The sequence below is a fragment of the Oncorhynchus kisutch genome, unplaced genomic scaffold (genome assembly GCF_002021735.2).
Source record: "Oncorhynchus kisutch isolate 150728-3 unplaced genomic scaffold, Okis_V2 scaffold4061, whole genome shotgun sequence".
NCBI lineage: Eukaryota > Metazoa > Chordata > Actinopteri > Salmoniformes > Salmonidae > Oncorhynchus > Oncorhynchus kisutch.
In genome coordinates, this window is record NW_022266006.1 from 30,001 (window position 1) to 43,216 (window position 13,216).

General features: G+C 45.9%; 1 protein-coding gene across 1 annotated transcript in view; it reads left to right on the forward strand.

Annotated features, from left to right (window-relative positions):
* The window catches only part of LOC116373665 (NLR family CARD domain-containing protein 3-like), a 46,075-nt gene that overhangs the window by 9,970 nt on the left and 22,889 nt on the right, over nt 1-13,216 (forward strand). Inside the window, exons 3-6 of the mRNA XM_031822070.1 lie at nt 1,854-1,938; nt 2,068-2,290; nt 2,665-4,435; nt 4,739-4,783. Of these exons, the coding sequence (XP_031677930.1) occupies nt 1,854-1,938; nt 2,068-2,290; nt 2,665-4,435; nt 4,739-4,783 (2,124 nt within the window). The remainder of the gene's footprint in view (nt 1-1,853; nt 1,939-2,067; nt 2,291-2,664; nt 4,436-4,738; nt 4,784-13,216) is intronic.

A 13,216-nucleotide genomic window follows, 5' to 3' on the forward strand; every position in this document is an offset into this window, starting at 1 on the left:
GGTCAGATCAATTCCGCCCGTTTTTTCCAGCGCCCGGCCCGGGATTCGAACCAGCCACCTTTCGGTCACAGCTCCAACTCCAACCTGAGTTAATCTTCAGAAATAAGCATGAGTTAATCTGCCAAAATTAAGACAAAATGCTATGCAGTTATACATAATTATTATACATAACTCATTGCCAAAAGCACAAGACATACTGTTGCATGTTGGTCTATATTATTTATGGGTTGATCACATAGAAATATAAAAATATTATTTTAACTACTGCAAAGCAATTACATGTGGCGCAGGAACCACTGACTCACTGCATTATTCTATAGTATTATCAAGACACCTGCTGTTAACTCTTAACTACTTAGGACACCTGCTGTTAACTCTTAACTACTTAGGACACCTGCTGTTAACTCTTAACTACTTAGGACCTGCTGTTAACTCTTAACTACTTAGGACACCTGCTGTTAACTCTTAACTACTTAGGACCGCTGCTGTTAACTCTTAACTACTTAGGACAGCTCACGAGGTGTCCTAAATATCTGCCGACTAGGTGGGTAGGTAATTTAGGTAATGGGTAGGTAACGAGGTAATTTATACCCATAAGTGTAAAATGTCTTTATTCTCAGCACTTATACGACCAATGTTCTACTCTGAGACACTTTGTGGGTATGGACCCAGATCTCAACATAATGTTATAAAAAAACGGAATGTTTGATCTCAAAATGTAAATTGTAATTTAAAAAAAATGTTTGTTTAACATAATAATAAAAAATGAATATTACTAATGTAACCCACTGTAAAGACTGGGTTCAGTTGATTGTGTTGCACTGCTCATGTCCGCGTTCTGGAACTGTCCGCGTCCCCGTACAGAACTGTCCGCGTCCACGTTCGGTGTGGCGCCAAGCCGGTTACGCGCAGAGTGGACTGAGGTGATCTTGGGGAATAACGACGGAGTTTGTTACAGTGTTGAGACACCGAAGTTTATTGTTCAATTTGCTTTTTTCTTTACGGTCGGGACAGTGTGAGTGTAGCCAGATCCTTTTCACTCTCTATCCTTGTTTCAATTTGTGGTTCACCGGATTCATCATCGAGACGAGAGACAGACGAACGACCTGCTAGCTAGTCGGTACAGCTCGGTAAGCTAGCTATCTACTCTACCAGCAGCATCCTAATTATCCTAGCTAGTCGGTACAGCTCGGTAAGCTAGCTAGCTACTCTACCAGCAGCATCCTAGTTATCCTATCTAGTCGGTACAGCTCGGTAAGCTAGCTAGCTACTCTACCAGCAGCATCCTAGTTATCCTAGCTAGTCGGTACAGCTCGGTAAGCTAGCTAGCTACTCTACCAGCAGCATCCTAGTTATCCTAGCTAACACTACATCATCACCGGCTGTCTGCATTTCTTGTGGACCGATGGAGCTCCCCGGTTGTTTCTTCCACCTGTTAAATCCCGGTGAGGCTTCTCCCTCTCTCGTTGACGGATGCTGGCTACCTCTGTCCGGTTCTCCTCTCTTCACTAGATGGACGGTAAGAAGAAGAACTCATGGGTCCTGGTCAGTGGGTTAAACAACGTGGTCTCTAGTCATTTCTCCTCTCCCATTTTCCAATTTATTTTTTGTTGTTTTTCATAATCCATAGGCTCATCCTTTTGTCCATTTTCATAGTCGTAAAACAATATTAAACAAACACAACATTCCCTCCCTGTGTGTGTGTGTGTGTGTGTGTGTGTGTGTGTGTGTGTGTGTGTGTGTGTGTGTGTGTGTGTGTGTGTGTGTGTGTGTGTGTGTGTGTGTGTGTGTGTGTGTGTGTGTGTGTGTGTACTCCCTGGATGAGGAGATGTAATCTCATGTTTTGTCCACAGAAACCAACAGGAGAGATCAGAGTCAGGGATTCTCAGTGGTCAGTCTTCCCAGAGTCATCAAACAGACCTGGCCTCCATATTCAGTGTATGTGGTCCTGTTATGTACATTTGTTTTTGTTTACCTCAAGTAAAGTTGATCTGTCAATCATTCATTAATGTGTTAATGAGAAAGCATTTATTCTCTTGCTTAACTTATTTACTTTATTTATTTCAGTTGCTTGAAGAGAAAATTATGACATTTGTGAAGAACGAGCTGAAGATGTTCAAGAGGATTCTTAGTCCAGAACTCCCAGAAGGCTTTGAGAGTCAGAAGCAGGAAGTGGTGGACCCTGAAGATGAGCAGCAGGAGAGCAGTGCCAGAGAGGGGGCTCTGAAGATCACACTGCACATCCTGAGGAAAATGAACCAGAAGGAGCTTGCTGACACACTGGAGAAATGTAAGATCTGTCTGCCTCATGTTGAATGATGTTTTATAACATTTAAAAGCTGTAGCTAAAGTACAGCTAAAGTAGCTGTGTAACTCAATGATATTGTAGCAGCCTTAACACAACACCTAGTGACCTCATCAAGTAGCAGCAGGGATGTGTTGTGGTGATTAATTTAGAGAGAGAGAGAACATTAATAATACCATCAATAATACCGATAATAATATAATCAGTCACACCAGTCTGTAATGCATTATGAAAACATTTACACATTTATACAGTCAGTTAAGAGAATAAATTATTATAATGTACAACTTTATAACAGTCCTTCAATACTGTAGACATTAAAACAGACGTAATATTAATATCCTCTGTGTTATTTCTAGATTCAGATGATCTCGCTGTGATTTGCCAACGTGAACTCAAATCTAATCTAAAGAAGAAGTTTCAATGTGTATTTGAGGGGATCGCTAAACAAGGAAACCCAACACTTCTCAATAAGATCTACACAGAGCTCTACATGACAGAGGGTGGAACAGGAGAGGTCAATAATGAACATGAGCTGAGACAGATTGAGACAACAACCAGGAAACAAGCAAGACCAGAGACTGCAATCAAATGTAACGACATCTTCAAACCCTTAACTGGACAAGACAAACTTATCAGAACTGTGCTGACAAAGGGAGTCGCTGGCATTGGAAAAACAGTCTCTGTGCAGAAGTTCATTCTGGACTGGGCTGAAGGAAAAGCAAATCAGGACGTCCAATTTGTATTTTCATTCCCTTTTCGGGAGCTGAATTTGATGAAAGAGGAGAAACACACTTTCATTGAACTTCTTAATCACTTCTCAATGGAAACCAAACAATCAGGAATCTCCATCTACAACAAGTACAAAGTTCTGTTCATCTTTGATGGTCTGGATGAGTGCCGACTGCCCCTAGACTTCCAGAAGAACAAGATCTGTTGGGACGTCACAGAGTCAACCTCAGTGGATGTTCTGCTGACAAATCTCATCAGGGGAAATCTGCTTCCCTCTGCTCTCCTCTGGATAACTACCCGACCTGCAGCAGCCAATAAGATCCCTTCAGTGTGTGTTGACCAGGTGACAGAGGTACGAGGGTTCAGTGACCCACAGAAGGAGGAATACTTCTGGAAGAGATTCAGTGATGAGGACCTGGCCAGCAGAATCATCTCACACATAAAGACATCAAGGAGCCTCCACATCATGTGCCACATTCCAGTCTTCTGTTGGATTTCTGCAACAGTCCTTGAACACATGCTGAAACATAAGAGAGAAGAGATGCCCAAGACCTTGACTGAGATGTACACACACCTTGTTGTGTTTCATACCAAACAGAGGAATGAAAAGTATCTTGGGAAAGAAGAGACAGGTCCACACTGGAATAAAGAGAGCATTCTGTCACTGGGAAAACTGGCTTTTCAACAGCTTGTGAATGGCAATCTGATTTTCTATGAAGAAGACCTGAAAGAGTCTGGCATTGATGTCAATGAAGCCTCAGTGTACTCAGGATTGTGCACACAGCTCTTTAAAGAGGAATGTGGGCCGTACCCAGACAAGGTGTACTGCTTTGTTCATCTGAGCATTCAGGAGTTTCTGGCTGCTGTATATGTGTTCCTCTCATTCATCAACAACAATGAGAATCTAATGGATGAACTGCAAACAAAAGACGAGCCTGAAGTTACTTTCTACAAGAGTGCTGTGGATAAAGCCTTACAAAGTGAGACAGGAAACCTGGACCTTTTCCTCCGCTTCCTTCTGGGCCTCTCACTGGAGTCCAATCAGAAGCACTTACAAGGTCTACTGACAAAGACAAGAAGCAGCTCACAGAGCCATGAAGAAACAGTCAAGTACATCAAGGAGAAGATCAGGGAGAATCTCTCTCCAGAGAGGAGCATCAATCTGTTCCACTGTCTGAATGAACTGAATGACCATTCTCTAGTGGAGGAGATCCAAAGCTACCTGAGATCAGGAAGTCTCTCAGAAGATGAACTGTCACCTGCACAGTGGTCAGCTCTGGTCTTTGTGTTGCTGACTTCAGAAAAGGAGCTGGATGTGTTTGACCTGAAGAAATTCTCTAGATCAGAGGAAGGTCTTCTGAGGCTGCTGCCAGTGGTCAAAGCCTCCAGAGCTGCTCTGTGAGTAAATAAAATGACATATAAGAACTAATCATCAGGAAGAAATATTCAGTTTAGAGAAAAATATATATTATAATATGTATATAATATTATATTGAATAACATACTGAATAAATTCATTGATGTTCACATTAGTATATTAGTATACATTATGACCATACAATGCTGGGAGACGGAAGAATGGGAGAATAAAGAATCTATATGTTGTTTGGGAGAATAAACCAAATGCATCTGCCATTGTTCTTCTACACTACTTGTTAAATTAACAGTGTGTTTGTGAAGTCATGATGATCTCTTTGTCAGGCTGTCAGGCTGTGGAGTCACAGAGGAAGGCTGTGCTTCTCTGGTCTCAGCTCTGGAGTCAAACCCCTCACACCTGAGAGAGCTGGATCTGAGTAACAATGACCTGAAGGATTCAGGAGTGAAGCTGCTCTCTGCTGGACTGGGGAATCCCCACTGTAAACTGGAGACTCTGAGGTCAGTATTCCTGTAGTTGGTCAACAAGTGATAACTGTACCTCACTGTCTAAATAGATATGGTGTGGACTGTATACTCAATACAATCTAAATCTGATACCTCACTGTCTAAATAGATATGGTGTGGACTGTATACTCAATACAATCTAAATCTGATACCTCACTGTCTAAATATATATGGTGTGGACTGTATACTCAATACAATCTAAATCTGATACCTCACTGTCTAAATAGATATGGTGTGGACTGTATACTCAATACAATCTAAATCTGAAACCTCACTGTCTGTCTTGTGACTGATACTGCTTTTTAAACTGGTCTGGTCAGTCTACTATAATATTTGTACTATACATGTTAATGTCTGCAGGCAATACTTTGATCATTTGTCATTTTTTATGATGATACACTATTTTACAAATAGATATGGAAGGTTTCAGGACACTGATATATCTGAATATGTTGAAAAAATATACTGACACTATTTTCACCACCAAAGAATATCAGCGTGATTTTAATATGATTTGACTCTTTGCAGGCTGTCAGGCTGTCTAGTCACAGAGGAAGGCTGTGCTTCTCTGGTCTCAGCTCTGAGGTCAAACCCCTCACACCTGAGAGAGCTGGATCTGAGTAACAATGACCTGAAGGATTCAGGAGTGAAGCTGCTCTCTGATGGACTGGGGAATCCCCACTGTAAACTGGAGACTCTGAGGTCAGTATTCCTGTAGTTGGTCAACAAGTGATAACTGTTCACCAGATCCACATTTGTTTACCAGACACACATAGTCCACACCATATGTGTTTGGACAGTGAAGCTTACAGTTTTAAATGTGGTGCTTTGCTCCAGCATTTTGGATTTGAGATACAATGTTTCATATTAGGAGACAGTACAGAATGTCACCTTTTAATTGAGGTTAATGGTGAGAGGTTAGTATGTTTTGTTGTAGCCTCTGTTATTGGTAATGGTGAGAGGTTAGCATGTTTTATTTTAGCCTCTGTTATTGGTAATGGTGAGAGGTTATCATGTTTTGTTGTAGTCTCTGTTATTGGTAATGGTGAGAGGTTAGCATGTTTTGTTGTAGCCTCTGTTATTGGTAATGGTGAGAGGTTAGCATGTTTTGTTGTATCCTCTGTTATTGGTAATGGTGAGAGGTTAGCATGTTTTGTTGTAGCCTCTGTTATTGGTAATGGTGAGAGGTTAGCATGTTTTGTTGTATCCTCTGTTATTGGTAATGGTGAGAGGTTAGCATGTTTTGTTGTAGCCTCTGTTATTGGTAAGGGTGAGAGGTTAGCATGTTTTGTTGTAGCCTCTGTTATTGGTAAGGGTGAGAGGTTAGCATGTTTTGTTGTAGCCTCTGTTATTGGTAATGGTGAGAGGTTAGCATGTTTTGTTGTAGCCTCTGTAAATTTCTCACTCATTATTATTCATGATTCTTTCATGATTTTCTTAATCATGGCATCATCACGATTAATTTATTATTGTTTAGAAACATGTTATCTACTCTCAGACAGAAAAGTACTCCACTCATCATCCACCATTTTATTATTGGGCAAAACACAACGAAAAAAACTGCAAATTGTCACGCCCTGGTCGAAGTAATGTATGTTTGTCTTCATTTATTTGGTCAGGCCAGGGTTTGACATGGGTTATTGTGGTGCGTTTTTGTCATGGTTTTTGTCATGGGGTTTTTGTGGGGTGTCTAGCATAGTCTATGGCTGCCTGAGGCGGTTCTCAATCAGAGTCAGGTGATTTTCGTTGTCTCTGATTGGGAACCATATTTAGGTAGCCATATTCTTTGAGTATTTCATGGGTGATTGTTCCTGTCTCTGTGTTTGTTGTCACCAGATAGGCTCAGTCACTTTGGTTTTTCTTTTTTCCTTGTTTTGGAAGAGAAGAGAACGAGCGCCATTCTCCTTGCGGAGATGGTGCAAAATCCATCAACACGGTCGGTCCCTGGGATTGGGCTGGCCAACACGATTCGGTTTGCTTGGATAAGGAGTTGGAGCCTTTAGGACGGGAAACTTTTGGAAGGATAATATTGATGGGGATTCTAAAGCTGACGGTGAAGGGCGTGTTTTGTTTCCAAGGCAACTTGTTGGAGGGAGCATACGACGTGGCACTATATACAGAGGAGAAACACGATGATATCCGGAGAAGGGCAAGAGCAGTGGGAGGTGAGAGGCCGATGAGCCACTATGAAATAACAAGCCTGGCGAAGAACAACTTTAGGGTTGTAACTGTCAACATTTACAACCCATACGTTAAGGACGAAGAGGTGAGGGCCTTTCTGGGGAGATACATGGATAACGTCTCCTCAGCAAGGCACCTCAAAGACTCCTTTGGGTTTTGGAATGGGAGGAGAAGCTTCCAGGCCCTCCTCAGGGAGGACCCAAAGGGACATGGTGGCTACCTCCATCCTCCTGCTATGTTCTCCCTGGGGGCTGACAGGGGGACGTTGTTTTATGCCCCCATTTTGCAGGCGCTGTTTGGCCTACGGCCACATCTTCGCCTCGTGCAGCACATGAAAATGCAGATTTTGTGGATCTGAGGAATACGCGGCGAGGGATTGTGACAAGCCTAAGGCATGCCACGGGTGTGGCTCGTCAGCACACCTGTGGCGGGGGTGCCCGGCTCGTCAGAGGTCATATGCGTCTGCGGCTGGGGGGGGAGCAGGAGCGGGGGATGGGGGAGGAAGCACGCCTCATGACCAGAGTACAGGTCCAGAGGGGAAGGCCGCAAGGAAGGAGGAGGAGCAAGAAGAGGCAGATGGAAGAGAGAAGGAAACGGAAGGCACGGGAGTAGGAGAACCAGGAAAAGCGGCGGAAGAAGGCAAACGAGTGGAGGAGCATGAGAGAGAAGAAAGCGAGGGAGGGGTGGTGGAGAAGGAGACGGTGGAAGAGCAAGTGGACTGGGGGGAAAGTGCCCTGGTGGAAGAGATGAGGGGTATGGTGGAGGAGCTGGCGGGGGGGAGGGTGGTATCTCTCCTCTGCCGCCATCACCAAAGAAGAGAATGAAGAGGAGGGTGCGATTGGCCGACAGTGAGAGGGAGGGGATGGCCAAGAGAGTGATGGGGGTGGGAGAAACCTCTGGGTTGCTGCTGGTTTCCCCAGGCCCTCAACTTCTGTTGGGTGGGGACACACCTAACAAGACTCAGGACTGGGTACAGGATGAGGTGGGGAGTTTTTTGTTTGGGGACTCAGCCTCCCCGATTTTCTTTCCAAACCAGCTGCAGCACTGGGGAGGGGGAGGAGTGTGGGAGTAGACCCAGGGTGCAGGGCACCCCGGAGCTAAACACTATTCCTGCATCCTGGGTTGGTGAGATGGAGGAAGAGGGGGGGATGTCGGGAGTACGGATGGTGTTCTCACCGGTAGATATGGAGCAGGGGAGCATCGGGTGAGTCTCCTGTTTTTGTTTTTTTCTGTCTGGGTTTAGAATTTGAGTGTATTACATGATTTTATTTTATTCTTTCATGGGATCTAATTTTACCTTTGTTAGTTTAAATGTAAGGGGTTTAAGGGATTTTGTTAAGAGGAGGGCGGTTTTTAGTTATTTGGAGGGTGTGGGGTTTGATTTTTGTTTTTTACAGGAGGTTCACCTGAGGGATGGAGGGGATGTTAGTAGGTTTAAGAGGGAGTGGGACAAGGGGGAGTCGGTTTGGGGTATTGGGGGGGTGCACTCATCGGGGGTAGGGATTTTGTGTGGGCACAGGGAGGTAAAAGTGGAGGATTCTTTTGTGGTAATGCAGGGGAGGGTTATAGGGGTGGATGTCACGATAAGGGATTGTAAATTTAGATTAGTGGTGGTGTATGGGCCACAGGTGGTGGCAGACAGGAGGGAGATGGTGGACTGTCTGGCGCCCCTGTGTGTCACAAATAGGAAATTAGTGATAGTGGGGGATTTTAATACAGATTTAGGAATAGGGGTGGATAGCAGTGCAGGCGCCATCACCAGGCTAATGGCTTGCCATGGTCTGGTTGATGGTGGTCTGCACACTACCCCGAAAATGGCCGGTCCTACATGGCGCAACTCCAGGGGGGTTGAGCGGAGGCTCGGCTATATTTTTGTACCCAGGTCTTTGGGTAAGTTGTCTGGGCGGCTGTTGCCTGTTTTCTTTTCGGATCACGACGGGGTGCTCCTGCAGGTGGGGTCGCCAGTCTGCCGCTTTGGTAGGGGGTACTGGAAGTTAGATCGGGATGTGCTGGAGGAGCAGGCTTTTGTTGACGGGTTTTATGGTTTCTTTTGGAGGCTTGAAGGCCTCCGGTCCATGTGCGAGGGGGTGTTAGAGTGGTGGGAATTAGTTAAGGTGAGGATTAGGGCTTTTATAATAGGGTATTGCAAGAGGAAAAAAAGGGAGGAGAGGAGGGAGGTGGATCGTATCCAAAGGTTAATTGAACTCGAGTACGAGGCAGGCAACCTCGGCGGGTCGTTTGACTGGGAGAGATCCGCAACCCTAAATGCGCAGCTCAGGGAGTTGCAGGAGCGGAAGGCTCAAGCTTTCCTGGAGCGTGTGCATAGTGGCTTTCTAGAACACAATGAGACTTGTTCTGCTATGTTCTTTAAGTCGGTTAGGGCCAGACAGAGTAGGAAGGTAATGCATGGCGTTAGGGAAGAAAATGGTAGTATAGTTAGAGAACCAGAGGATATGGTCAGGGGGACAACTGATCATTTCCAAGGTTTATTTAAGGAAAGGGAAATAGATGTAGAGCAGGGAAATGTGTTTTTAGAACACTTGTCCAGGCGGTTGCCGGAGGACATTAGAGAAGTGATGGAGGCCCAGATTTCACTAGAAGAGGTTGAGAGCGCTCTTAGGAGGATGGGAAAAGGGAAGGTGCCTGGCATGGATGGGCTGCCGGCTGAGTTTTATCTCAAGTTTTGGGGTATACTTGGACCAGTGGTCCTCGAAGTCTTGAAGGCCATCCTTGAGACGGGGGTCCCGGGGGATCAATGGCTGTTGGTGTGCTGTCACTTTTGTATAAGAAGGGGGAAGTAACAGACCTTGGCAACTGGCGGCCGTTGACCATGCTGTGTGTAGATTACAAGCTACTTGCAAAGGTTTTAGCAGACCGGTTGTGCACAACCCTTCCCTACGTTGTCCATGAGGATCAGACGTGCGGGGTAGAGGGCCGCTCTATTAGATGGAACCTACAGTTAATCAGGGACTACATCGCTTGGGTTGAAGATAGAGGACTGCCTTTAATGGTAGCAGCGCTAGATCAGGCGAAAGCCTTTGATCGCGTGAATAGATCCTTTTTATTCAGAGTGTTAGGTCGATTAGGATTTGGGGAGAAGTTCATAGGATGGATTCGTACATTATATGTCGCAGCGGGGTGCCGAGTTAGTGTAAATAGTCACTTGGGTGACGTTTTTGACCTCTCGTCTGGGGTCAGGCAGGGGTGCCCATTCTCGGCTCTCCTCTTCGTTCTGTACATGGAGCCTCTGGGGGCTGCCATTAGGGCAGACACAGGGGTGGTAGGCTTGTTGATCCCTGGAAGTGGTGGGCTGCGTGTTAAGATGACGCAGTACGCCGACGACACTTCCTTGCTGCTGTGCTGCTGTGCAAGGACTCGTGCCTGACAAGGTCCCTTGCCATCTTTGGGGATTTCACCCGAGCGTCGGGAGCGGTTCTGAACCATGCAAAGTCTTCCATCAAGTTTTTCGGAAGATGGCGCGGTAGAACGGATGTGCCCGGGGGGTTATCTCTCTGTGAGGGGGCCCTGAGGATTCTCGGGATCCATTTTGAGACCTCCGGCTCAGCGACGCTAAACTGGAACATGCGTATCGCAGTGGTACAGAGGAAGCTAGCAATGTGGAAGGCTAGGTATTTGTCTTTTATGGGCAAAGTCCTGGTCCTAAAGGTGGATGTGTTGCCGTCTCTTTTGTATTTGGCGTACATCTACCCATTGCCGTCTTGTCTGAGGAGGCCTCTAGTGAGGCTTGTGTTTCAGTTCATGTGGAGTGGCAGGTGCGAGTGGGTCGCCAGGGCACGCATGCTCTGTCCCATCGGGGAGGGAGGTAGGGGGGTACCACATTTCCCCCTCGAGAAGCGTAATGGTGTGGTCTAACACGGGTCCTCGGGCGGAACAGCTGCCGTGGCACTTTGGTCATGCGGCCAAGTGGCTGCGTGCGCACCCTGAGGTTGAAGTTGCCCGAGTAGGTTTAGATCACAGGCACCTGTACGAGGAGGTCAGAAAGGCAGGGAGTCCGGCGCCTGTAGTGGGCATCTCGGAAGTGGTTGGGAGGGAGTGCAGGCGCGGGGTCTGGACAACAGGCTCAAGGACCTGAATTGGTTGAGCCTCCATAAGTGCTTGCCGGTACGTTCCATCATGTACCGGTATCGTTTGGTGCAATCCCCCACCTGTCCAAGATCCTCTTGTGGCAGGGAGGAGACTGTGCGCCATGTCTTTTGGGACTGTGCCTTTGCCGGAGTAGTATGGGCTAGGGCACGGGTGTTGTTAGGTTTGGTAAGGGGGGATTTTGTATTGACGTGGGCCAGGTTAGAGAGAGGTGTAGGGAGAGCGAGAGGGACGGATAGGGACAGGTTTCTGCTCTGGCTTCTCATGAGTCTCTTTAAACAGGGGCTGTGGGAAGCCAGGCAGAACATGGTGAAGACAGGGAGAGATTGGGGGGTGGAAGGGGGGTGGAAGGGATAGTGAGGAGGGTGGAAGGGATAGTGAGGAGGGTGGAAGGAGATTTGAGGGGGAGGATGAAGAGGGAGGAGAGGAAGTGGGGGCAGCATGCTGCTCGGGAGAGGTGGAAGGGGGGTTTAGGGCTGGGTGTCATTTAGATTTGTAAGGGGATAGATTAGGGACGGGGAGATAGGGATAGGTAGTTTGTAGGGTGACGGGTGACGGGGAGGGAAGATGCTCCCCTGAGGTTTTGTTTGAGTATGTGTGAAAATTATGAGTTGTAAAGAATGAATGGTATTGAAGATAATACATTATTTTTTATTTAAAAAAATAGGCTTTCACGTTCCGTTTGTTGTTTTGTATATTTAGTTATTTCATGTTTGTTCATTTTTCATTAAAGAACATGAGTAACCACCACGCTGCATTTTGGTCCGCTTCTCCTTCAACGGAAGAAAGCCGTAACAGAATCACCCACCACAACTGGACCAAGCAGCGTGGTGACAGGCAGCGACAGCTGAAGCAGTGAAAGGAGGAATGGACATGGGAAGACGTTTTGGATGGCAAGGGTTGTTACACTTGGGAGGAGATACTGGCTGGAAGAGATCGCCTCCCATGGGAACAGGTGGAGGCACTTAGGAGAGCAGAGGCAGCCGGAGAGAGGAGCCGACGATACGAGGGAACATGGTTGGCAAGGAAGCCCGAAAGTCAGCCCCAAAAATGTATTGGGGGGGGGGGGCTCAGGGAGAGTGTGGCAGAGTCAGGGTTCAGACCTGAGCCAACTCCCCCTGTTTATCGTGAGGAGCAGTGATCACAAGACTTCTGGACTTGGGAGGAGATATTGTACGGAAAAGGACCCTGGGCACAGCCTGGTGAATATCGACGCCCCAAAGAAGAACTGGATGCGAAGAAATTGGAGAGGCGCTGGTATGAAGAGGCAACACAGCGACACGGATGGAAGCCCGAGAGTCAGCCCCAAAAATGTATTGGGGGGGGGGGCTCACAGGGAGTATGGCTACGCCAGGTAGGAGACCTGCGCAAACTTCCTGTGCTTACCGGGGGGCTAAAGAGACGGGCAGGCACCGTGTTTTGCTGTGGAGGAAAAAAAAAAGAAAAAAAAAGATAATAACACAAATGCAACTGTATGCTCAATACAATCTAAATCTGATACCTCACTGTCTAAATAGATATGGTGTGGACTGTATACTCAATACAATCTAAATCTGATACCTCACTGTCAAAATAGATATGGTGTGGACTGTATACTGAATACAATCTAAATCTGATACCTCACTGTCTAAATAGATATGGTGTGGACTGTATACTCAATACAATCTAAATCTGATACCTCACTGTCTAAATAGATATGGTGTGGACTGTATACTCAATACAATCTAAATCTGATACCTCACTGTCTAAATAGATATGGTGTGGACTGTATACTCAATACAATCTAAATCTGATACCTCACTGTCTAAATAGATATGGTGTGGACTGTATACTCAATACAATCTAAATCTGATACCTCACTGTCAAAACAGTCTGTCTTCTGACTGATTCTGCTTTTTAAACTGGTCAGTCTACTATAATAATTGTACTATACATGTTTCTATCATTTATGATAGTTGATACAGTGAATATTTGTAATATAATATGTTAAAAAAAATATTTTTTATTTATTTT